The sequence below is a fragment of the Fringilla coelebs genome (genome assembly GCF_963513975.1).
Source record: "Fringilla coelebs genome assembly, chromosome: 34".
NCBI classification, from domain to species: domain Eukaryota; kingdom Metazoa; phylum Chordata; class Aves; order Passeriformes; family Fringillidae; genus Fringilla; species Fringilla coelebs.
In genome coordinates, this window is record NC_140060.1 from 469,422 (window position 1) to 495,552 (window position 26,131).

Below are 26,131 nucleotides of genomic sequence, written 5' to 3' on the forward strand. Positions count from 1 at the left end.
CCCAAAAAAAACCAAAAATCCACAAATTCAACCCAAAAAACCCCAAAATTCCACAAATTCAACCCAAATTCAACCCAAAATCCACAAATTCACCCCAAAAATCCACAAATTCAACCCAAAAAAACCCAAAAATCCACAAATTCAACCCAAAAAAATCCAAAAATCCACAAATTCAACCCAAAAATCCACAAAATTCCACAAATTCACCCCAAACAGCCACAAATTCAACCCAAAAAACCCCCAAAAATCCACAAATTCAACCCAAAAATCCCCAAAAATCCACAAATTCAACCCAGAAAAACCCAAAAATCCACAAATTCAACCCAAAAATCCACAAATTCAACCCAAAAACCCAAAAATCCACAAATTCAACCCAAAAAAACCCAAAAATCCACAAATTCACCCCAAAAATCCACAAATTCAACCCAAAAAAACCCAAAAATCCACAAATTCAACCCAAAAAACCCCAAAATCCACAAATTCAGCCCCAAAATCCCCAAATTCATCCAAAAATTCCCAAATTCACCCTAAAAATCCCAAAAGTCACCCCAACAATCCCAAAATTCACCCTGAAAATTCCCCCAAAATCCCCAAATTCACCCCTAAAACGCAAAATTCCCCAAATTTACCCCAAAATTCTCAAATTCCCCCCAAAAATCCCCAAATTCTCCCCAAAAATTCCCCAAAAATTCTCAAATTCATAAATTCTCCCCAAAAATTCCCCAAAAATTCTCAAATTCATCCAAAAATCCACCAATTCACCCCAAAAATGCCCCAAAATTCCCAAAATTCACCCCAAAAATTCCCCAAATATCCCCAAATTCACCCCAAAAATCCCCTCAATTCACCCAGAACTCCCCAAATTCACCCAAAACTCCCAAATTCACCCTAAAAATTCCCAAATTCACCCCAAAACCCCCAAAATTTCCCCAAATTCATCCCAAAAACCCCAAAAATTCCTAAATTTCACCCCAAATTTACCAAATTCATTCTAAAAACCACCAGAATCCCCAAATTCACCCCAAAAATTCCCTAAAAATCTCCCAATTCACCCGTAAAATTCCCCAAAATCCCCAAATTCACCCCAAAAGTCCCCAAAATTCACCCCAAAATCCCCAAAATTTTGCCCCAAATCCCCAAAATTTTCCCCAAAATTCCCCAAATTCACCCCAAATCCCCAAATTCACCCCAAATTTTCCCTTTTCCCGCAGCCTCGGAGCCGGGAGAGGAGGAGGAGGAGGAGGAGGAGGAAGGAGGGGGGAGGAAGGAGCGGCGCAGGACGGTGAGAGGAGAATTTTGGGGGGGATTCGGGGAATTTGGGGCTTTTTGGGGAGAATTTGGGGGAATTTGGGGTTTTTGATCATTTGGGGATTTTTGTTGAATTTTTGGGGATTTTTGGGCTGAATTTTGGGGTTTTTTTGGTTGAATTTTGGGGATTTTTCTTGAATTTTTGGGGGAATTTCGGGGATTTTGTGCCTTTTTGCAGGAAATTTTGGGGCTTTTTGGGGAGATTTTGGGGTTTTTGGTCATTTATGGATTTTTTATTGAATTTTTGGGGGAATTTTGGGGCTTTTTGGTCGAATTTTTGTGGTTTTTTGATAATTTTGGGGGGATTTTTTTTTTTAATTTTTACGGAAATTTTGGTGCTTTTTTGTTTGAATTTGGTTTTTTAAATTATTTTTTGGGATTTTTTTGAATTTTGGGGGGTATTTGGGGGCTTTTTGGGGAGAAATTTGGGCTTTTTGATAATTTGGGGTTTTTTCTTGAATTTTTGGGGCTTTTTTGGGGGAATTTGGGGGGAATTTTGGGGTTTTTTAGTTGAATTGTTGGGATTTTTCTTGGGTTTTTGAGGGAATTTTGGGGCTTTTCGGGGAGAAATTTGGGGGTTTTGGTCATTTTGGGATTTTCTTGAATTTTTGGGGGAATTTTGGGGCTTTTTGGTTGAATTTTAGGAGTTTTCTTTAATTTTGGGGGGAATTTCGAGGCTTTTTGGGGGAAATTTTGGTGTTTTTTGATTGGTTTTGGGATTTTTCTTATATTTTTAGGGGAATTTTGGGGTTTTTTGGTTGAATTTGTGGGTTTTTTCATTATTTTGGGGGGAATTTCTGGGATTTTGGGGCTTTTATGGGGGATTTTGGGGGATTTTTGGTTGAATTTCGGGGTTTTGATTATTTTTGGGATTTTTCTTGTATTTTTTTGGCGATTTTGGGTCAAGTTCTCCCAATTTTGGGTCAAAATCCCCCAATTTTGGGTCAAATTCTCCCAATTTTGGGTCAAATTCCCCAATTTTGGTTCAAATTTTACCAATTTTGGCTCAAATTTTCTCATTTTTAGTCAAGTTCTCCCAATTTTAGGTCAAATTTTCTCAATTTTGGGTCAAATTCCCCAAATTTTGGGTCAATTTCTCCAAATTTTGAGTCAAATTCTCAAATTTTGGCTCCAATTCCCCCAATTTTGGTTCAAACTCTTCAATTTTGGGTCAAATTTTCCCAATTTTGGGTCAATTTCTCCAAATTTTGGGTCAAATTTTCTCAATTTTGGGTCAAATTTTCCAAATTTTGGGTCAATTTTGGCTCAAATTCTCCAATTTTGGATCAAATTCTTTTAATTTTGCTCAATTTTTTCCATTTTTCTTCTTTTCCCTCCAGACTCGCTCGGCCCCGCCCCCCGGCCCCACCCCCGAGCTCGGCCCCGCCCCCCGCCGCCGTCGCTCCGCCCCCTCCTCGGGCCCGGCGGGGGAGGAGGAGGAAGAGGAGGAGGAAGAGGAAGAGGAGGAAGAAGAGGAGGAAGAAGAAGAGGAAGAAACCCCAAAATCCTCAGAAATCGCCCCAAAAAAACCCGAAAAGGAGGCGGAGCCAAACCAGGAGGCGGAGCCAGAACCCAAACAGGAAGAGGTGGAGCCTAAACAAGAAGAGGCGGAGCCTGAACAGGAAGCGGATTCCAAACCGGAAGCGGAGGAGGAGAAAGCCACGCCCCCTAGCGGGGATTCCCCTCCCCCCAGCGGGGGAAGCCCCTCCCCTCCCCCCCTGCAGGGGGCGGGGCCTGAAAAAGAGGAGGCGGAGCAACCGCAGGAGGGGGAGGGGCTTAAAAAAGAGGGGGAGGGGGAGGAGGAAGAGCCCCTCCCCCCCTTGCTGAGCGCCGAGGCTCCGCCCCCTCCCCGCCCCTCCCCCCCTTCTTCCTCCTCCTCCTCCTCGTCGGCCTCGTCCGCCCCCCCCTCCCCCCCCGGGGGCGGGGCTCAGGTGAGTGGGGGCGGGGTTTGTTGGGGAAGGGGGAGGGGTTAATGGAAGCCACGCCCACTCGTGGCTGAATATGCAAATTGTGTCTCCAGGAGGGGGAGGGGCAGCGCGGGGACCCCCCCGAGGAGGAGAGGTGAGTGGGGGAGGGGCGAGGGGGGGAGGGAGGGAAATTTGGGGGAAATTTGGGAAATTTTGGGAAAATTTGGGGATTTTGGGGGAAAAAAATTGGAAAATTTGGGGGAAATTTGGGAAAATTTGGGAATTTTGGGGGAAATTTGGGGATTTTATGGGAAAAAATGGGGAATTTGGGGGATTTTGGGAAAATTTGGGGGAAATTTGGGGATTTTATGGGAAAAAATGGAAATTTGGGGGAATTTTGGGGGAAATTTTGGGATTTTATTGGAAAAAAATGGGAAAATTTGGGAAAATTTGGGGAAAATTTGGGGATTTTGGGAAAACTTTGGGGGAAATTCTGAGGATTTTGAGGGAAATTTAGGGATGTTATGGGGAAAATTGGGGAATTTGGAGGAAATTTGGGGGATTTTGGGAAAATTTGGGGGGAATTTGGGGATTTTATGGGAAAAATTGGGAAATTTGGGGGATTTTGGGGGAAAAAATTGGGGAAATTGGGGGATTTTGGGGGAAAAAATTGGGGAAATTTGGGGATTTTGGGAACATTTGGGGGAAATTTGGGGATTTTGGAGAAAATTTGGGGAAAATTTGGGGATTTTGAGGGAAAAAATTGGGGAAATTGGGGGATTTTGGGAAAAATTGGGGGAAATTTGGGAATTTTGGGGGAAATCTGGGGATTTTTGGGGAAATTTGGGGATTTTGTGGGAAAAAATTGGGGAATTTGGGGGAAGTTTGGGGGATTTTGGGAATTTTGGGGGAAAATTTGGGATTTTATGGGAAAAAATTGGGGATTTTGGGAAAATTTGGGGGAAATTTGGGAATTTTGAGGGGAAATTTGGGATTTTATGGGAAAAATTGGGGAATTTGGGGAAATTTGGGAATTTTAGGGGAAATTTTAGGGAAATTCTGGGGATTTGGGGGGAAATTTGCGGGATTTTGGGAAAATTTTGGGGAAATTTGGGGATTTTGTGGGAAAATTTGGGGGAAATTGAGGGATTTAGGGAAATCCTGGGGTTTTTTAGGGAAATTTGGGCATTTTGGGGGAAATTTTGGGGGAAATTTGGGGGATTTTGGGAAAATTTGGGGGAATTTGGGAATTTGGGGGGAAATTTGGGGATTTTATGGGAAAAATTGGGGAAATTTGGGTAAATTTGGGAGAAATTTGGGAATTTTGGGGAAAAAATTGGGGGATTTGGGGGAAATTTGGGGATTTTATGGGAAAAATTTGGGGAATTTGGGAGAATTTGGGGATTTTGGGGAAAATTTAAGGGAAATTCTGGGGACTTTGGGGGAAATTTGGGAATTTTATGGGAAAAAATGGGGATTTTGGGGGAAATTTGGGAGTTTGGGGGGAAATTTGGGTGGTTTTGGGACTTTTTTGGGATTTTTTGGGAACTCTGAGGGAATTTTGTGGAATTTTGGGAGAAATTTGGGGGATTTTGAGAAAAATTGAGGAATTTGGGGGATTTTAGAGGAAATTTGGGGATTTTAGGGGAATTTTGGGTGAATTTGGTGAAATTTTAGGAATTTTGAGGGAAGTTTTGGGGAAATTGAAGCAATTTTGGTAAAAATGAAGAATTTTGAGGGAAATTTGAAGAAATTTGGGGCAGTTTTGGGGGAAATTTTGGGGATTTTGGTAAAAACTGAGGAAATTTTTGGGAATTCTTGGAGAAAATGAAGAATTTTGTTGAAAATTGGGGGAATTTTGAGCAAAATTGAGGAATTTTGAGGCAGTTTGGAGGAAATTTGGGGAAAATTTGAGGAATTTGGGGTGAATTTTGACTATTTTGGGGAAAACTGAGGAATTTTGGAAGAATTTTGGCTATTTTGGGGAAAACTGAGGAATTTTGTGGGAAAATTTGAGGAAATTGGGGGGAATTTTTGGTATTTTGAGGAAAATTGAGGGATTTGAAGTGAATTTGGGGAAAATTGAGGATTTTTGGGGACGTTTTGAGGGATTTTGGGGCAAATTTGGGGGATTTTGGGGATTTTTTTGGGTGATTTTGGGGGAATTTTGTGGGGATTTGTGAGAACTGTGGGGGAGTTTTAAAGAATTTTGGGCAATTTTAGGAAATTTTGGGGTCTTTAACTCCCACAGTGGGTCTGGGGGGGTCCTGGTAGAATTTTTGGGGCAATTTTGGGAGATTTTGGGGTCCCTAAATTCGGTCTGGGGTCGTTTTGGGGTTCCCAGTTGGATCTGGGGGGGAATTTTGGGGTAAATTTGGGGAATTTGGGGGGTCCTGGGCTCCCTGAATGGCTCTGATGTTATTTTGGGGGTCCTGAATTGGGTCTGGGGGGGATTTTGGGGGAAATTTTGGGGATTTTTGGGGTTTTGGGGTCCCCAATTGGGTCTGGGGGCCGCTGTGGGCGTGGCCTGCCCATATATGGCATCGCCAGCCCCTTCTAACCCCGCCCCCTCAAAGCCCCTCATTAGCATAAACCCCGCCTTCCTATTTCCTTATAAGGCAAAAACCCCGCCCCTCTTTAACTCCTTATGCAGCAGCTCTGCTGTTGCTTAACCACGCCCTCCCCGCGCGGTGATTGGCGGGTTTTTCACCGCCCCGCCCCCCGCGGCGTCGCCTATTGGCCACGCCTGGCGGCCCCGCCTTCTCTGCGGCGCGGGGCATGCTGGGATCGCGGCAAGATGGCGGCCCCGCCCGGCTGCGGCCGCCCCGCACAATAGCGGGGGGGGGAGGGGGCGCGGGGTGAGGCGGCAAATGGGGGAAAAAAGGGGGAAAACGGGAAAAAAGGGGAAAAATGGCGAAAAACGGGGAGGGAACCGGGAGCAGGAGGGGAAAGGGGCGGCGGGAAGGCGGGAGAGGGGCAGGGGGATGGGAGGGGGTCGTGAGGGGAAAGGGGGATTTTTGTGAGGGGAAAATGGGGATTTTTGAGGGAAAACCGGGGATTTTTGAGGGGAAAATTGAGGTTTTTGTGGGAAAAATGGGGATTTTTGAGGGAAAAGTGGGGGGGTTTGAGGGAAAATTTAAGGTTTTTGTGGGGAAAATGGGGATTTTTGAGGGAAAAATTGAGGTTTTTTGTGGGGAAAATGGGGGTTTTTGAGGGAAATGTGGGGGGGTTTGAGGGAAAAACGAGGATTTTTGAGGGGAAAAAAGGGGAATTTGGGGATAAAAAGGGAATTTTGAGGAGAATTTGATGAATTTTGAGGGGAAAAGGGAAGGCGGGAGAGGGGCAGGGGGATGGGAGGGGGTCGTGAGGGGAAAGGGGGATTTTTGTGAGGGGAAAATGGGGATTTTTGTGGGAAAAATTGAGGTTTTTGTGGGAAAAATGGGGATTTTTGAGGGGAAAGTGGGGGGGTATGAGGGAAAATTAAGGTTTTTGAGGGGAAAATGGGGATTTTTGAGGGAAAAATTGAGGTTTTTGTGGGGAAAATGGAGGTTTTTGTGGGAAAAATGGGGATTTTTGAGGGAAAAGTGGGGGGGTTTGAGGGGAAAACGGGGATTTTTGAGGGAAAAATGGGGATTTTTGAGGTAAAAATTAAGGTTTTTGTGGGAAAAACGGGGATTTTTGTGGGGAAAATGGGGATTTTTGAGGGAAATGTGGTGGGGTTTGAGGGAAAACCGGGGATTTTTGAGTGGAATAAAGGGGAATTCGGGGATAAAAAGGGAATTTTGAGGAGAATTTGATGAATTTTGAGGGGAAAAGGGAAGGCGGGAAAGGGGCAGGGGGATGGGAGGGGGTGGTGAGGGGAAAGGGGGTTTGGGGGGAAAAGGGGATTTTTGTGAGGGGAAAATGGGGATTTTTGTGGGAAAAATTAAGGTTTTTGTGGGGAAAATGGGGATTTTTGAGGGAAAAATGGGGGGTTTGAGAGAAAAGTGGGGATTTTTGTGGGGAAAATGGGGATTTTTGAGGGGAAAATTGAGGTTTTTGAGGGGAAAATGGGAATTTTTGAGGGGAAAGTGGGGGGGTATGAGGGAAAATTAAGGTTTTTGTGGGGAAAATGGGGATTTTTGAGGGAAAAATTGAGGTTTTTGTGGGGAAAATGGGGGTTTTTGAGGGAAATGTGGGGGGGTTTGAGGGAAAACCGGGGATTTTTGAGGGGAAAAAAGGGGAATTTGGGGATAAAAAGGGAATTTTGAGGAGAATTTGATGAATTTTGAGGGGAAAAGGGAAAAGGGGCAGGGGGATGGGAGGGGGACGTGAGGGGAAAGGGGGTTTGGGGAGGAAAGGGGATTTTTGTGAGGGGAAAATGGGGATTTTTGAGGGGAAAATTGAGGTTTTTGTGGGAAAAATGGGGATTTTTGAGGGAAAAGTGGGGGGGTTTGAGGGAAAAATTAAGGTTTTTGTGGGGAAAATGGGGATTTTTGAGGGAAAAATTGAGGTTTTTGTGGGGAAAATGGGGGTTTTTGAGGGAAATGTGGGGGGGGTTGAGGGAAAAACGAGGATTTTTGAGGGGAAAAAAGGGGAATTTGGGGATAAAAAGGGAATTTTGAGGAGAATTTGATGAATTTTGAGGGGAAAAGGGAAGGCGGGAGAGGGGCAGGGGGATGGGAGGGGGTCGTGAGGGGAAAGGGGGTTTGGGGAGGAAAGGGGATTTTTGTGAGGGGAAAATGGAGATTTTTGTGAGGGGAAAATTAAGGTTTTTGTGGGGAAAATGGGGATTTTTGAGGGAAAAGTGGGGGGGTTTGAGGGAAAAACGGGGATTTTTGAGGGGAAAATGTGGATTTTTGAGGGAAAAATTGAGGTTTTTGTGGGAAAAATGGGGATTTTTGAGGGAAAAGTGGGGGGGTTTGAGGGAAAATGGGGATTTTTGAGGGGAAAAAAGGGGAATTTGGGGATAAAAAGGGAATTTTGAGGTGAATTTGAGGGGTTTAAAAGGGGATTTTTGTGAGGGGAAAATGGGGATTTTTGAGGGGAAAAACGGGGATTTTTGAGGGGAAAATTAAAGTTTTTGTGGGGAAAATGGGGATTTTTGAGGTAATTTGAGGATTTCTGAGGGGAAAATTGAATTTTGTGAGGGGAAATTTGATTTTGTGAGGGCAATTTTGAATTTTGTGAGGGAAAAAAGGGGAATTGTGAGGGGGTAAAATGGGGATTTCTGGGGAAATTTTAATTTTTATGAGAGGAAAATTGAATTTTGTTATGTGAAATTTGATTTTTGTGAGGGAAAAAAAGGGGAATTGAAGGGGGAAAATGGGGATTTCTGTGGGAATTTTAATTTTTATGAGGGGAAAATTTAATTTTGTGAGGGTAAGTTTGAATTGTGTGAGGGAAAAAAGGGGGTTTGAAGTGGGAAATGTGGATTTCTGGGGAAATTATAATTTTTATGAGGGGAAAATTTAATTTTGGAAGGGAAATTTGAATTTTGTGACGGGAAAATGGGGATTTCAGAGGGAAAAAAGGGGATTTGAGAGGGAAAATGGGGATTTTGGTGAAATTTTAATTTTTATGAGAGGAAAATTGAATTTTGTTATGTGAAATTTGATTTTTGTGATGGGAAAAAAGGGGAATTGAAGGGGGAAAATGGGGATTTTGGGGAAATTTTAATTTTTATGATGGGAAAATCGAATTTTGTGAGGGGATTTTGAATTTTGGGAGGGGAATTTTGAATTTTGTGAGGGAAAAATGGGGTTATTTGAGGGAAAAAAGGGGATTTGAGGGGGAAAATGGGGATTTCTGGGGAAAATTTAATTTTTATGAGGGGAAAATTGAATTTTGTGAGGGAAATTTGAATTTTGTGGGGGAAAAATTGGGGGTTTTGACACAAAAAAGGGGATTTGAGGTGGGAAAATGGGGATTTTGGTGAAATTTTAATTTTTATGAGGGGAAATTTGAATTTTGTGAGGGAAATTTGAATTTTGTGGGGGTAAATTTGAATTTTGTGAGGGAAAAATGGGGGTTTGTGAGGGGAAAAGGAGATTTGAGGGGGGAAATGGGGATTTCTGGGGAAAATTTATGTTTTATGAGAGTAAAATTGAATTTTGTGAGGGAAATTTGAATTTTGTGAGGGAAAAATGGGGAATTGAGGAGGGAAAATGGGGATTTCTGGGGAAAATTTAATTTTTATGAGGGGAAATTGAATTTTATGAGGGGAAAATGGGGGTTTGTGAGGGGAAAAAGGGGGTTTGAAGTGGGAAATGTGGATTTCTGGGGAAATTATAATTTTTATGAGGGGAAAATTTAATTTTGGAAGGGAAATTTGAATTTTGTGACGGGAAAATGGGGGTTTTTGAGGGAAAAAAGGGGATTTGAGGGGGAAATGGGGATTTCTGGGGAAACTTTAATTTTTACGAGGGGAAAATTGAATTTTGTGAGGGGATTTTGAATTTTGGGAGGGAAATTTTAATTTTGTGGGGGGAAAATGGGGGTTTTTGAGGGAAAAAAGGGGATTTAAGGGGAAAAAAGGGGATTTTTGGGGAAAGTAATTTTTATGAGGGGGAAATTGAATTTTATGAGGGAAAAATGGAGTTTTTTGAGGGAAAATTGGGGGTTTTAGGTGGAAAATGGGGATTTTTGAGGGAAATTCAGAGGTTTTTAAGGGAAATTGGGGATTTTTAGGGAAAACTGGGAATTTTTGAGGGAAAATTTGGGATTTTTTAGAGAAAATCAGGGATTTTGAGGAAAATTGGGAGGTTTTTTGGGGGAAATTGAGGGTTTTTAGGGAAAATTGGGGATTTTGGGGGGAAATTGGGGCATTTTGAGGGGAAATTGGGATTTTATGAGGAGAAAATGGTTTTTTTTGAGGGGAAAATGGGAGTTTTAGGGGAAATTGGGTTTTCTGAGGGGAAAATGGGGAATTTTGAGGGAAAACGGGATTTTTAAGGAGATATTGGGGGTTTTTGAGGGGAAAATGGGGATTTTAGGGAAAATTGGGGTTTTTTTGATGGGAAATTGGGGAATTTTGAGGGAAATTTGGGGCTTTTAGGGAACACTGGGGATTTTTGAGGGGAAATTGGGAGGTTTTGTGGGGAAAAAAGGCATTTTTTAGGGAAAAATCAAGGTTGTTAGGAGAAATTGGGGATTTTGGGGGGAAATTGGGAGGTTTTTGGGGAAAAAAGGGATTTTTGAGGGGAAATTGGGATTTTTTGAGGGAAAATTAGAGGTTTTTAGGGGAAATGGGGAATTTTGAGGGAAATTTGGGGCTTTTAGGGATAATTTGGAATTTTTGAGGGGAAATTGGGAGGTTTTGTGGGAACAAAAGGGATTTTTTAGGGAAAATTCAAGGTTTTTAGGAGAAATTGGGGATTTTGGGGGGAAATTGGGAGGTTTTGTGGGGAAAATGGGATTTTTGAGGGGGAATTGGGGTTTTTTGAGGGTAATATGGGGAATTTTGAGGAAAATTGGGGATTTTTGAGGGAAAATTGGGAGGTTGTGTGGGAAAATTGGGGTTTTTTAGGGGAAATTCAAGGTTTTTAGGAGAAATTGGGGATTTTGAGGGGAAATTGTGAAGTTTTGTGTGGTAAAGGGGATTTTTGAGGGGAAATTGGGGAATTTTAAAGGGAAATTGGGGAATTTTGAGGAAAATTGGGAAGTTTTGGGGGGAAATTGGGGCTTTTTAGGGAAAATTGGGGATTTTGGGGGGAAAATGGGGCATTTTGAGGGGAAATTGGGAGGTTTTTTGGGGAAAAAGGGATTTTTGAGGGGAAAATGGGGAATTTTGGGGAAATTGGAGGTTTTTTTGAGGAAATTGGGGTTTTTAGGGGAAATTGGGGTTTTTAGGGAAAACTGGGAGGTTTTCTGGGGAAAAAAGGGATTTTTGAGGGGAAATTGGGTTTTTTGGAGGGGAAAATGGGGATTTTTGAGGGAAAATTTGGGGTTTTTAGGGGAAATTGGGAATTTTTAAAGGGAATTGGGAGGTTTTGTGAGAAAAAAGGGATTATTGGGGGGAAATTGGGGATTTTGGGGGAAAACAGGATTTTTGAGGGGAAATTGGGAGGTTTTGTGGAAACAAAAGGGATTTTTTAGGGAAATTTAAAGGTTTTTAGGAGAAATTTGGGATTTTGGGGGGAAATTGGGAGGTTTTGTGGGAAAAAAGGGATTTTGGGGAGGAAATTGGGGATTTTTGAGGGAAAAAAAGGGATTTTTGAGGGGAAATTGGGAATTTTGGGGACAAAATAGGGGTTTTTTGAGGGAAAAAAGGGATTTTTGAGGGGAAATTGGGGGTTTTTTGAGGGGAAAATGGGGATTTTTTGGGAAATTGTGTTTTGTGAGGGGAAAATGGGTGTTTTGAGGGGAAATGAGGGGTTTTTTGAGGGGAAAATGGGGAATTTTGAGGGAAATCAGGGTCTTTAAGGGAAAACTGGGAATTTTTGAGGGGAAATTGGGAGGTTTTTGGGGAAAATGGGGGTTTTTGAGGGGAAAATGGGATTTTAGGGGAAATTGGGTTTTCTGAGGGGAAAATGGGGAATTTTGAGGGAAACTTGGGGAATTTTGAGGTAAAATTGGGACTTTTGAGTGAAAATCGGGCCGTTTTATGGGAAAAAAAGTGATTTTTGGGGGTGGAAAAGCCAATTTTGGGGGGAATTTGGGCTTTTTATGAAGGTTTAAAAACTCCCAAAAATCCCCAAAACCCCAAAAAGCCCCAAAAAGCCCCAAAAAGCCCCAAAGTTGCCCGGTTTGGCCCCCCCAGCTCGGAGCCGGCGCCGCCCATGGAGCCGGGAGCCGCCCCCAGCCCCGCCCCCCCCGAGGTAACCCCGGCAACGGGAAAAGGGGGCGGGGCCACGGCGGGAGGGGGCGGGGCTAAACCCCACGCTGGGAGGGGGAGGGGAGGGGAAAGGGGGAGGGGAGGGCCCGGGAGGGGGAGGGGAGGCTCCAAAAAATCCCCAAATTTTCCAGGTTTGGCCCCAAATTGGGGGGGTGGAGAAAAATTGGGGGGTTTTAAACCAAAATTGGGATTTTTTAACCCAAAATTGGGATTTTTTAGCCTAAAATTGGGGGGTTTTAACCCAAAATTAGGATTTTTAAACCCAAAATTTGGATTTTTTAACCCAGAATTGGGATTTTTTAACCCAAAATTGGGGGATTTTATCCCAAAATTGGGATTTTTTAACCCTAAATTGGGAATTTTAGCCTTAAATTGGAACCAAAATTGGGGGGTTTTAACCCAAAATTGGGAATTTTTAACCTAAAATTGGGGGAGTTTAACCCAAAATTGGAAAGTTTTAACCCAAAATTGGGGGGTTTTAAAACCAAAATTGGGGGATTTTAACCCAAAATTGAGATTTTTTAACCCAAAATTGGGGGGTTTTGACCCAAAATTGGGAGTTTTTAACACATAATTGGGAGATTTGAACCCAAAATTGAGATTTTTTAACCCCAAAATTGGGATTTTTTTTTAAACCCAAAATTGGGGTTTTAACCCAAAATTGGGGTTTTGTCATCTGAAATGGGGAGTTTGAACCCAAAATTGGGGTTTTGTCACCTGAAATTGGGGAGTTTTAACCCAAAATTTGGATTGTTTAACCCAAAACTGGGGGTTTAATCCAAAATTGGGGGAGTTTAACCCAAAATTGGGGTTTTGTCACCTGAAATTGGGGATTTTAACCCAAAAATTGGGAGATTTAAACCCAAAATTGGGAATTTTTTAACCCAAAATTGGGGGAGTTTAACCCAAAATTGGGAATTTTTAACCCAAAATTGGGGGATTTTAACCCAAAATTGGATTTTTTACAACCAAAATTGGTCTTTTTTTTTCCAAAATTGGTGGTTTTTTCCCCCAAAATTTCAATTTCCCCCCTCAAAAGTTTCCATTTATTCCCCAAAATTTTCATTTTCCCCCCAAAATTTGCATTTTTACCCAGAAAATTTAAATTTTCTCCCCAAAATTTGCATTTTTACCCCCAACATTTTGATATTTATCTCCCAAAAATCGAATTTTTACCCCCAGAATTCAAATTTATTCCCCAAAATTTGCATTTTTACCCCCAAAATTTTGGTTTTTTTCCCCAAAAATCAAATTTATCTTCCCAAAATTCAAATTTTCTCCCAAAAATTTAAATTTTCTCCCCAAAATTTTCATTTTTATTTCCCAAAATTCAGATTTATCCCCAAAATTTGCTTTTTTACCCCTAAAATATTGATTTTCCCCCAAATTTTGATATTTTCCTCCCAAAAATTTGATTTTTTACCCCCAAAATTTTTGATTTTTTCCCCCAAAATTCAAATTTATCTTCCCAAAATTCAAATTTTCTCCCAAAAATTTAAATTTTCCCCCAAAATTTTGATATTTATCTCCCAAAATTCGAATTTTTACCCCCAAAATTTAAAGTTTTCTCCCCAAAATTTCAATTTTATCCCCCCAAAAATTTAAATTTTCCCCCAAAATTTTATTTCCCTAAAATTTGTATTTTTCTCCCAAAATTTTGATTTTTTCCCCCCAAAATTTGCATTTTTTCCCCAAAATTTTGATATTTATCCCCCAAAATTTGCATTTTTCCCCCCAAAATTTTGAATTTTTCCCCCAAAATTCAAATTTTCTCCCCCAAAATTCTGAATTTTTCCCTCAAAAATTTAAATTTTCTCCCCAAAATTTCAATTTTTTCCCCCCAAAATTTCAAAAATTTCCCCAAAATTTCAATTTTTCCCCCAAAATTTCAATTTCCCCCCAAAATTTCAATTTTTTTCCCCCAATTTTCCCAATCCCGGGGTTTTTCCCCCCAAACCTGGGCCCCTCCCCCCCCCCCTCCCCCCTTCCCCCTCCCCCCCCAAATTTCCGGGGTCCCTCCCCTCCCCCCACCCCCCCCGCACCCCCCACACGTCTCTTTTTTGGGCACCCAGCGGAACCTTCCGGAACCCCCCCCGGCCTCGGAACCTTCCGGAAAACCCCAAAAGGGCCCCAAAAAGGACTCGGGGACCCCCCCTGAAGGCAGAAATTCCCCAAAAAAAACCCCAAAAAAGCGCCAAAAACGGGGCCAAAAACGGCAAAATTGGGCCGAGAGCGACGCAGAAATGCCCAAAAATACCCAAAAATGGGGAAAAATGGACTCAGAAAACCCCAAAATTGCCAAAATTTGGGCAAAAATGGACTCAGAAAACCCCAAAAATGGGGAAAAATGGACTCAAAAAAACCCAAAATGGGGAAAAATGGATTCAAAAAAACCCCAAAATCGTCATTTTTGGGTGAAGAATGGACTTGGAATTGCCAAAATCGTCATTTTTGGGGCAAAAATGGACTCAAAAACCCCAAAAACGCCCAAATCGGGGCCGAGAGCGACGCAGAAATGCCCAAAAATACCAAAAATGGGGGAAAAATGGACTCAAAAACCCCAAAATTTCAATTTTTGGGTGAAGAATGGAGTCGGAAATGCCCAAAAACCCAAAAATGGGGCAAAAATGGACTCAAAATCCCAAAATTGGGCAAAAATGGACTCGGAAATGCCCAAAATCACCAAAAATGGACTCAAAAAGCCCAAAATTGCCAAAATTTGGGCAAAAATGGACTCGGAAATGCCCAAAATTTCAATTTTTGGGTGAAAATGGAGCCTGAGACCCCAAAATCAACAAAAATGGGGCAAAAGTGGACTCAGAAATGCCCAAAATCTGCAAAAATGGACTCGGAAATGCCCAAAATTTCATTTTTGGGTGAAGAATGGACTCAAAAAACCCAAAATTTCAATTTTTGGGTGAAGAATGGAGTCGGAAATGCCCAAAAACCCCAAAAATGGGGCACAAATGGACTCAGAAAACCCCAAATTGGGCAAAAATGGACTCAAAAAACCCCAAAATCGTCATTTTTGGGGCAAAAATGGACTCAGAAATCCAAAAATGGACTCGAAAATGCCCAAAATCTCATTTTTTGGGTGAAAAATGGACTCGGAATTGCCAAAAATCGTCATTTTTGGGGCAGAAATGGACTCAGAACCCCAAAAAATCTGCAAAAATGGACACAAAAATGCCCAAAAAGGTCAAAAATAGGGCAAAAATGGACTTGAAAATGCCCAAAATCTGCAAAATTTGGGCAAAAATGGATTCGGAAATGCCCAAAATCGACATTTTTGGGTGAAAATGGACTCAGAAACCCAAAAATTGGGCAAAAAATGGACTCGGAAATGCCCAAAATCTTCATTTTTTTTGGTGAAAATGGATTCAGAGACCTCAAAATCTGCAGAAATGGATTCAGAAATGCCCAAAATTGCCAAAAAATTGGGCAAAAATGGACTCAGAACCCCCAAAATCTGCAAGAATGGACTCGGAAATGCCCAAAATTGTCACTTTTTGGGCAAAAATGGACTCAAAAACCCCAAAATTGGGCAAAAATGGACTCGGAAATGCCCAAAATCTGCAAAAATGGACTTGGAAATGCCCAAAAAGGTCAAAAATGGGGCAAAAATGGACTTGAAAACGCCCAAAATTTCAATTTTTGGGTGAAGAATGGAGTCGGAAATGCCCAAAAACCCCAAAAATGGGGCACAAATGGACTCAGAAAACCCAAATTTGGGCAAAAATGGACTCAAAAATGCCAAAATCTGCAAAAATGGACTTGGAAATGCCCAAAATCTTCATTTTTTGGGTGAAAATGGACTCAGAAACCCAAAGTGGGGCAGAAATGGACTCAGAAAACCCAAAAATCGTCAGAAATGGACTCGGAAATGCCCAAAAAGGTCAAAAATTGGGCAGAAATGGACTCAAAACCCCAAAATTGGGCAAAAATGGACTCAGAAACGCCCAAAAATTCAATTTTTGGGTGAAAACGGAGCTGAGAGCCAAAAATGGGCAGAAATGGACTCTGAAATGTCCAAAATCGTCATTTTTGGGTGGAAAACGGACTCAGAAACCCCAAAATCTGCAAGAATGGAGCAGAAAAGGCCCAAAATTTCAATTTTTTGGGTGAAAATGGAGCTGGAGACCCCAAAATCATAAAAAATGGAACAGAAACGGATTTAAAAATGCCCCAAATTCCCGATTTTTTGGCCAAAAATGGACACTGAAACCCCAAAACGGCCAAAAATGGGGAAAAACGGACTCAGAAACCCCAAAATGGAGCAAAAACGGACTCGGAAATGCCCCAAAATCTGCAAAAATGGGGCAGAAAAGGAGCCTGAGACCCCAAAATCGTCATTTTTGGAAGAAAAATGGACTCAGAAACACCAAAATGGCCAAAAATGGGGCAAAAATGGACTCAAAAATGCCCAAAAATTTCAATTTTTGGGTGAAGAATGACTCAAAACCACCAAAATGGCCAAAAATTGGGCAAAAATGGACTCAAAAATGCCCAAAATTTCAATTTTTGGGTGAAAAATGGACTCAGAAACCCCAAAATCGCCAAAATGGATTCAAAAAAGCCAAAAATTTCAATTTTTGGGTGAAAACGGAGCCCAAAACGCCCAAAATTGCAAAAAATGGACTCAGAAAAGCCAAAAATTTCAATTTTTTGGGTGAAAACAGAGCCTGAGACCCCAAAATCACCAAAAATTGAGAAGAAATGGACTCAAAAAACCCCAAAATTTCATTTTTTGGGGTGAAAACGGAGCCACAAACCCCAAAATCGTCAAAAACGGAGTTTGAGACCCCAAAATCTGCAAAAATGGACTGAAAACCTCCAAAATTTTCATTTTAAGGTGAAAAACGGACTCTGAACCCTGCAAAAATTTCATTTTTTGGATTAAAAATCGACTTTTAGGACCTCAAAAATTCCAATTTTTTTGGGCGAAAAAAACGACCCAAAGACCCTCAAAAATTTCATTTTTTTGGGGCAAAAAGGACTCAAAAAAACCCCAAAATTTCCAATTTTTGGGGGTAGAAAAGGACCCGAAAAGCCCAAAATTCCATTTTTTGGGACGGATAAATGGACCTGAAGACCCCAAAATTTTCATTTCTAAGGTGAAAAACGGACTCAAAAAACCCCAAAATTTCAATTTTTTGGGGCAAAAAAAGGACTCAAAAACCCCAAAATTTCCATTTTTTGGGGTAAAAAAGGACCCGAAAAGCCCCAAAATTTCCATTTTTTGGGGTGAAAAGGACTCAAAAAACCCCAAAATTTCAATTTTTGGGGTGAAAAAGGACTCAAAAAACCCCAAAATTTCCATTTTTTGGGGCAAAAAGGACTCAAAACCTCCAAATTTCAATTTTTGGGGTGAAAAGGACTCAAAAAGCCCCAAAATTTCCATTTTTTGGGGTGAAAAGGACCCGAAAAGCCCCAAAATTTTGGGGTGAAAAACCGGAACTTTTGGCAGCCGCGGACTCCGCCCCCTTCGCGCCAAATATGGAAGTGTGGGAGGGGCTTGGGGGGGGAGAAAGGGGTGGAGCTAAAAGGGGGTGTGGAGATTAAGCTCCGCCTCTTTTTGCTGATGCCACGCCCCCCTCCCCCTCCTCCCCGCCCTCCCTCCCTTTGGCCCCCGCCCCCGTCTCTCGCCAGGCCACGCCCAGGGGATTCAAGAGGAAGATTGCGGTGCTGTGTGAGTGGGCGTGGCCTAAAGGGGGCGGGGCTTGGTGGGGAAGGGGTGGGGTTTTAACGGGGAGGGGGTGGGAGGGGTTTAATATGGAAATGAGGGTTAAAGGGATGTGGGCGTGGCTTTCAATGGGATTTGTTTAAGGGAGTGGGGAGGGAGTTTAATATGGTAATGAGGGTAGGGGTTAAAGGGAAGTGGGCGTGGCTTACAATGGGATTTGTTATGGGGAGTGGGAGTGGTTTAATATGGAAATGAGTGTTGGGGATTGAAGGGAAGTGGGCGTGGCTTACAATGGGTTTTGTTTAGGGGAGTGGGAGGGGTTTAATATGGAAATGAGGGAGGGAAAGGGGCAGGGTTTAAGAGGATTCATTTAGCGGAGTGGGAGGGGTTTAATATGGAAATGAGGGTGGGAAAGGGATGGGGTTGAAAGGGAAGTGGGCGTGGCTTTAAATGGGATTTGGATAGGGGAGTGGGAGGAGTTTAACATGGAAATGAGGGTGAGAAAGGGGTGGGGTTTATAAGGGATTTGTTTAGGGTAGTGGGAGGGGTTTAATATGGAAATGAGGGTCGGTAAGGAGGCGGGGTTTGAAGGGGATTTGTTTAGCGGAGTGGGAGGGGTTTGATATGGAAATGAGGGTTGTAAAGGGGCGGGGTTTAAAGGGAAGTGGGCGTGGCTTTAAAGGGATTTCTTATGGGGGAGTGGGAGGGGTTTAATATGGAAATGAAGGTGGGGGTTAAAGGGAAGTGGGCGTGGCTTAGAGAGATTTCTTATGGGGGGAGTGGAGGGGTTTAATATGGAAATGAGGGTGGGGGTTAAATGGACATTTCTTTACGGGAGTGGGAGGGGTTTAATATGGAAATGAGGGTGGGAATTAAAGGGGAAATGGGCGTGGCTTAAGAGGGATTTGTTTAGTGGAGTGGGCGGGGTTTATTATGGAAATGAGGGTGAGGAAAGGGTGGGAGTTAAAGAGGAAGTGGGCGTGGCTTTAAATGGGATTTGTTTAGGGGAGTGGGAGGGGTTTAATATGGTAATGAGGGTGCGGGTTAAAGGGAAGTGGGCGTGGCTTAAAATGGGATTTGGATAGGGAAGTGGGAGGGGTTTAATATGGAAATGAGGGTGAGAAAGGGGGAGGGTTTAAGGGGGTTTGTTTAGGGGGAGTGGGAGGGGTTACATATGCAAATTAAGCATTTAAATGGCTGTGGGCTCTATAGGATGGTTTTATTCATATATTCAAATGAGGTGGGTGTGGCTTAGGAGGTTTAATGCACAAAGGGGCGGGGAATTGACTAATTAATGATAAAAGTGGGCGGGGACTAATGGATTAATAAACCAGATTGATGGCTAACTAATGGATTAAATGATTTACTGAAGAGTTAATTAATGGGGTAATTAATTAATTAGGGTTATTAATTAGCAGCCAGGGGCAGCCTGGAGGCGGACGGGGGCGGGGCCAGTGCAGGGACGGGCACTAATTAATTGATTATTAATTAAATTAACGGGTTAAATAATGGGATGAAATTACTAAATTAAGGGTTGATGAGTGGATTAATTAATTAATTAAGGTCATTAATTGGCAGCCTGTAGGTGGACTGGGGTGGGGCCAGTGCAGGGTGGCGCTAATTAATTGATTATTAATTAAATTAAGGGCTAAATAATGGACTAAATGAATGAATTTGTGGTTAATTAATGGACTAATTAATTAATTAACTATGTTAATTAGCAGCCCGGGGCAGCCTGGAGGAGGACGGGGGCGGGGCCGGCACGGGGGGCGCCATTAATAATGGTTAAATAACTGAATTTAGGGTTAAATTAATGGAATAAATGACTGAATTAATGGGTAATTAATGGACTAATTAATTAATTAGTGTCATTAATTAGCAGCCCGGGGGCAGCCTGGAGGCGGACGGGGGCGGTGCCAGTGTGGGGAGGGCTAATTAATAGACTATTAATTAAACCATGGGGTAAATAATGGATTAAATGAATGAATAAAGGGCTGATTAATGGCCTAATTAATTAATTAAGGTTATTAATTAGTAGCCAGGGGCAGCCTGGAGGCGGATGGGGGCGGGGCTGGCATTGATGGCATTGGGGGGGCGCTAATTAATGGATTATTAATTGAACCAAGGATTAAATAATGGATTAAATGACTGAATTAAGGGTTAATTAATGGGCTAATTAATTAATTAGTGATGTTAATTAGCAGCCCGGGGCAGCCTGGAGGCGGACGGGGGTGGGACCGGCGCGGGGGGGGCACTAATTAATGCAATAATAATGAGATCTAGGGTTAAATAATGGAATAAATGACTGAATTAATGGTTAATTAATGGACTAATTAATTAATTAGTGTCATTAATTAGCAGCCTGGGGCAGCCTGGAGGTGGACAGGGGCGGGGCTGGTGCAGGGGGCGCTAATAATGGAATAATTAATTAAACTAAGGGTTAAAATAATGGTTAAAATTAATGAATTAAGGGTTAATTAATGGACTAATTAATTAATTAGTGTCGTTAATTAGCAGCCCGGGGCAGCCTGGAGGCGGACGGGGCCAGGGCTCGTATAGGGGGCGCTAATAATGGAATAATTCATTAAACTAAGGGTTAAATAATGGATTAAGTGAATGAATTAAGGGTTAAATTAATGGACTAATTAACTAATTAGTGTCATTAATTAGCAGCCCGGGGCAGCCTGGAGGCGGACGGGAGCGGGCGCAGTGCAGGGAGGGCGTAATGAATGCAATAATAATGATATTTAAGGTTAAATAACAGAATAAATGACTGAATTAAGGGTTAATTAATGGACTAATTAACTAATTAGTGTCATTAATTAGCAGCCCGGGGCAGCCTGGAGCGGACGGGGGTGGGACCAGTGTGGGGGGGCACTAATTAATGCAATATTAATGAGATTTAGGGTTAAATAATGTAAATAAATGGTTAATTAGTGGGCTAATTAATTAATTAGTGTCGTTAATTAGCAGCCCGGGGCAGCCTGGAGGCGGACGGGGGCGGAACTGGTGCAGGGAGGCACGAATTAATTGATTTTTAATTAAACAAACGGTTGAGTAATGGCTTAAATGACTGAATTAAGGCTTAATTAGTGGAGTAATTAATTAATTAGGATCGTTAATTAGCAGCCCAGGGCAGCCTGGAGGCCGACGGGGGCAGGGCCGGTATAGGGGGCGCTATTAATGGAATAATTAATTAAAATAAGGGTTAAATAATGGATTTAATGACTGAATTAATGCTTAACTAATGGACTAATTAATTAATTAGTGTCATTAATTAGCAGCCCGGGGCAGCCTGGAGGCGGACAGGGGTGGGGCCAGTGTGGGGAGAGTCCTAATTAATGCAATAATAATGGGATTTAAGGTTAAATAACGGAATAAATGATTTCATTAATGGGTAATTAGTGGGCTAATTAATTAATTAGTGTCATTAATTAGCAGCCCGGGGCAGCCTGGAGGCGGACGGGGGTGGGGACCAGTGTGGGGGGGCACTAATTAATGCAATAATAATGAGATTTAGGGTTAAATAATGTAAATAAATGGTTAATTAGTGGGCTAATTAATTAATTAGTGTCGTTAATTAGCAACCTGGGGCAGCCTGGAGGCGGACGGGGGTGGGGCCAGTGCAGTGGGGGTGCTAATTAATAGACTATTAATTAAACCAAGGTTAAATAATGCATTAAATTATTAAATAAGGGGTTTAATAATGGGCTAATTAATTAATTGGTGTCGTTAATTAGCAGCCCGGGGCAGCCTGGAGGCGGACGGTGCTGGGGCCAGTGCAGTGAGGGCGCTAATTAATAGACTATTAATTAAACCAAGGGTTAAATAATGGATTAAATTATTAAATAAGGGGTTTAATAATGGACTAATTAATTAATTATGTTAATTAGCAGCCCGGGGCAGGCCTGGAGGCGGACGGGGGGCGGGGCTGGTGCAGGGGGGGGCCATTAATAATGGGATAAATAACCGAATTTAGGGTTAAATAACGGAATAAATGACTGAATTAAGGGTTAATTAATGGACTAATTAACTAATTAGTGTCATTAATTAGCAGCCCGGGGCAGCCTGGAGGCGGACGGGGGCGGGGCCGGCGCGGGGGGGGCGATAATTAATGGATAAATTAATGAGATTTAGGGCTAAATAATGGAATAAATGAATGAATTAATGGTTAATTAGTAGGCTAATTAACTAATTAGTGTTATTAATTAGCAGCCCGGGGCAGCCTGGAGGCGGACGGGGGGTGGGGCCAGTGCAGTGGGGGTGCTAATTAATAGACTATTAATTAAACCATGGGGTAAATAATGGATTAAATGAATGAATAAAGGGCTGATTAATGGCCTAATTAATTAATTAAGGTCATTAATTAGCAGCCAGGGGCAGCCTGGAGGCGAACGGGGGCGGGGCTGGCATTGATGGCATTGGGGGGTGCGCTAATTAATTGATTATTAATTAAACAAAGGTCTAAGTAATGGATTAAATGACTGAATTAATGGGTAATTAATGGGACTAATTAATTAATTAATTATGTTAATTAGCAGCCCGGGGCAGCCTGGAGGCGGACGGGGGCGGGGCCGGCGCGGGGGGGCCCCGGAAGCGGCGCTGGGGGGCGACGGCCCCCAAGAAACCCTCGATCAGCATCAGCACCGACTCGCTCAAGTGGGCACAAACACCCCAGAACGCTAATTAACGAACCCTAATTAGCGCTAATTAACGGGGATTCACTGCTGGGGGTGCAGGAAAAATCCACAGTTTTTTACCGATTTTTTTTACGGTTTTTTAGGGCAAAATTTGGGGGTTTTGGGTAAAAATTCGCTTTTTTTTCTTATTATTTAGCCTTAAATTTTCAAATTTTTTTCCCCAAAAATTTCTCCTTTTTTTCTTTCCTTTTTCAGCCCAAAAATTAAAATTTTTTTAATAAAATTCCATTTTTTCCCTGTTTTTTTCCCTTGTTTTTAGGCCAACAATTCGCCTTTTTTTTGGTAAAAATTTACCTTTTTTTTCTCATTTTTAGCCCCAAAAATTCAGATTTACTTCCCCAAAATTTCTCCTTTTTTTTTATATATTTCAACCCAAAATTCCCTTTTTTTTCCCAAAAAATTCCCATTTTTTTCCCCATTTTTTGGGCCAAAATTTGCCTATTTTTGGGTAAAAATTTACATTTTTTTCTCATTTTTAGCCCCCAAAATTCAGATTTTTTTTCCCCAAAATTTCTCCTTTTTTCCTTTCATGTTTCAGCCCCAAATTCCCTTTTTTTTCCCCAAAAATTCCCAATTTTTAAGGCCAAAATTTGGTTTTTTTGGTAAAAATTCACATTTTTTTCTCATTTTAACCCCCCAAAATTGAGATTTTTCTCAATTTTCCCCCAAAATTTTCCATTTTTCCCCCAATTTTTTCCATTTTTCCTCCAAATTTTTCCATTTTCCCCTCAATTTTCCCCCCAAATTGTCCTTTTTTCCCCAAATTTTCCATTTTCCCCCCAAATTTTCCATTTTTCTCCAAAATTTTCCATTTTTCTCCCCAATTTTACCCAAATTTTCCATTTTTCTCCCCAATTTTCCCCAATTTTTCCGTTTTTTCCCAATTTTCCCCCAAATTTTTCCATTTCTCCCCAATTTTCCCCAAAATTTTCCAATTTTTCCCCCGAAATTTTCCATTTTTCCTCAAAATTTTCTATTTTCCCCCAAAATTCCCCCAAAATTTTTCCATTTTTCACCCAAATTTTCCATTTTTCCCCCCAAATTTTCCATTTTTTCCCCAAAATTTTCCATTTTCCCCAAATTTTACCATTTTTTCCCCAATTTCCCCCAAACCTTTCCCCAAAATTTTCATTTTTCCCCCCAAATTTTCGATTTTTCTCTCAAATATTCAATTTTTTCCCCAAAATTTTCCGGTTTTTCCCCAAATTTTCCATTTTTCCTTAAATTTTCCTTTAAATTTTTCTATTTTTCCTCAAAATTTTTCCATTTTCCCCCAAAATTCCCCCAAATTTTTTCATTTTCTCCCCAATTTTCCCCCAAAATTTTCCATTTTCCCCCAAATTTTCCATTTTTTACCCAAAAATCCCCCAAATTTTCCATTTTTCCCCCCAAATTTTCCATTTTTCCTCCAAATTTTTCCATTTTCCCCCCAATTTTTCCCCCAAATTTTCCATTTTTCTCCAAAATTTTCCATTTTTCCCCCAAATATTCAATTTTTTCCCCAAAATTTCACATTTTTCCCCCCAAATTTCAATTTCCGCCCAATTTTTTCCCAAATTTTCCATTTTTTCCCCAATTTCCCCCAATTTTCCCCCAAAATTTTCCGATTTTCCCCCAAATTTCCTCCAAAATTTCCATTTTTCCCCCTAAATTTTCCATTTTTTCCCCAATTTCCCAAAATTTTTATTTTTCCCCCAAAGTTTTCCATTTTCTCCCCAATTTTCCCCCAAAATTTTTTGGTTTTCCCCCAAAATTTTCCATTTTTCCCCCAAAATTTTCCATTTTCCCCCAAAATTTTTCATTTTTCCCCAAAACTTTCCCAATTTCCCCCCAAATTTCCATTTTTTTCCCCAAATTTCCCCAATTTTTCACTTTTCCCCCCGGAATTTTCCAGAACCTGATCCCCGAGATCCGCGCCGGGGGCGGGGGCCGAGCTGCTGGAGGGGGGCGGCGACGGCTCGCCCTCTTGGGGGAGGGGCCAGGAGCCGAAGGGGAGGGGCCTGACAAAGGGAGGCGTGGCCTCCTCCAACTCAGGCCCCGCCCCCGGGCGGCTCCGCCTCCCCCCCCTCGCTGCTGCTCCCCTCCCCCCACCTGAAGATTTGCCGCACCGTCACCCAGGTGAGGCCACGCCCCCCACCCCAAGCCCCGCCACAATGCCCTAAACCCCTCCCACAACGCTTTATCAAGCTCCTCCCCCTCCAACGCCACCTTAAAGCCACTCCCCTTTCTCATAAGCCACGCCCACTGTTTCTTTGGCCCCTCCCTTACATCTTTACGCCCCTCCCCCTCATTAACATGTAATTTGCATATCCCACACCTCTTTAAGCCCCTCCCCCTCATTAAAGTTTAATTTGCCCCTCCCACACCCCTTTAAGCCCCTCATACTCTTCACTAAGCTCCTCCCCCTCATTTACATGAAATTTGCATATCTAACGCCCCTTTAAGCCCCTCCCCCACATCTTTAAACCCCTCCCTATCCTTAAGCACCTCTCCCTCATTAACATGTAATTTGCATCTCCCACACCCCCTTTAAGCCCCTCCCCCACACCTTTTAAACCACTCCCTATCCCTTAAGCCCCTCCCCCTCATTAAGTCTGGTTTGCCCCTCCCACACCTCTTTTAGCCCCCCACTTTTCACTAAGCTCCTCCCCCTCATTAACATGTAATTTGCATCTCCCACACCCGTTTAAACCCCTCCCCCACACCTTTAAACTCCTCCCTATCCCTTAAGCTCCTCCCCCTCATTAGTCTGGTTTGCCCCTCCCACATCCCTTTAATCCTATCCCACATCTCTTTAAGCCACTCCCTTTTAAGCCCTTCCCCCTCATTAACATGTAATTTGCATCTCCCACACCCCCTTTAAGCCCCTCCCCACATTTTTAAACCCCTCCTAATCCCTTAAGCTCCTCCCCCTCATTAAGTCAGGTTTGCCTCACCCACATCTTTTAAAGCCCCTCCCCTTTAAATCCCCTCCCACTCTTCACTAAGCCCCTCCCCCTCATTAACAAGGAATTTGCAATCTCCTACACCCCTTAAAGCCCCTCCCACACACCTTTAAACCCCTCCCTATCCCTTAAGCACCTCCCCCTCATTAACATGTAATTTGCATCTCCCACACCCCTTTAAGCCCCTCCCCCACATTTTAAACCCCTCCCTATCCCTTAAGCCCCTCCCCCTCATTAAGTCTGGTTTGCCCCACCGCACATCTCTTAAAGCCCCTCCCCTTTAATCCCTTCCCACTCTTCACTAAGCCCCTCCCCCTCATTAACATGTAATTTGCATCTCCCGCACCCGTTACGTAAGCCCCTCCCCCACACCTTTAAACTCCTCCCTATCCCTTAAGCCCCTCCCCCTCATTAAGTCTGGTTTGCCCCACCCACATCTCTTTAAGCCCCTCCCACTCTTCCTAAGCCCCTCCCCCTCATTAACATGGAATTTGCATCTCCCACACCCCTTTAAAGCCTCTCCCCTACATCTTTAAACCCCTCCCTATGCTTTAAGCCCCTCCCCCTCATTAAGTCTTGGTTGCCCCTCCCACACCCCTTTTAGCCCCTCCCCTTTAATCCCCTCCCACTCTTCCCAAAGCCCTTCCCCCTCATTAACATGTAATTTGCATCTCCGACACCCCTTTAAGCCCCTCCCCCACACCTTTAAACCCCTCCCTATCCCTTAAGCCCCTCCCCCTCATTAAGTCTGGTTTGCCCCTCCCACATCTTTT

The 26,131-nt window shown here is 42.6% G+C and overlaps 1 protein-coding gene across 3 annotated transcripts in view; it reads left to right on the top strand.

The window, feature by feature from the left end:
• LOC311164685 (uncharacterized protein) overlaps positions 1 to 24,528 on the top strand; it is a 29,793-nt gene extending 5,265 nt beyond the window's left edge. The window contains exons 4-10 of one of the 3 annotated variants that reach the window (XM_084224223.1): positions 1,212 to 1,282; positions 2,649 to 3,239; positions 3,329 to 3,369; positions 11,956 to 12,013; positions 17,680 to 17,719; positions 22,255 to 22,371; positions 24,306 to 24,528. In XM_084224223.1, the coding sequence (XP_084080349.1) occupies positions 1,212 to 1,282; positions 2,649 to 3,239; positions 3,329 to 3,369; positions 11,956 to 12,013; positions 17,680 to 17,719; positions 22,255 to 22,371; positions 24,306 to 24,508 (1,121 nt within the window). In that variant the 3' untranslated portion in view covers positions 24,509 to 24,528. Of the gene's footprint in view, positions 1 to 1,211; positions 1,283 to 2,648; positions 3,240 to 3,328; positions 3,370 to 11,955; positions 12,014 to 14,102; positions 15,009 to 17,679; positions 17,720 to 22,251; positions 22,373 to 24,305 lie in introns of those variants that run through there. The other 2 variants (XM_084224224.1, XM_084224222.1) reach the window with 2 other exon arrangements.
• The last annotated feature ends 1,603 nt before the right edge of the window (positions 24,529 to 26,131 follow it).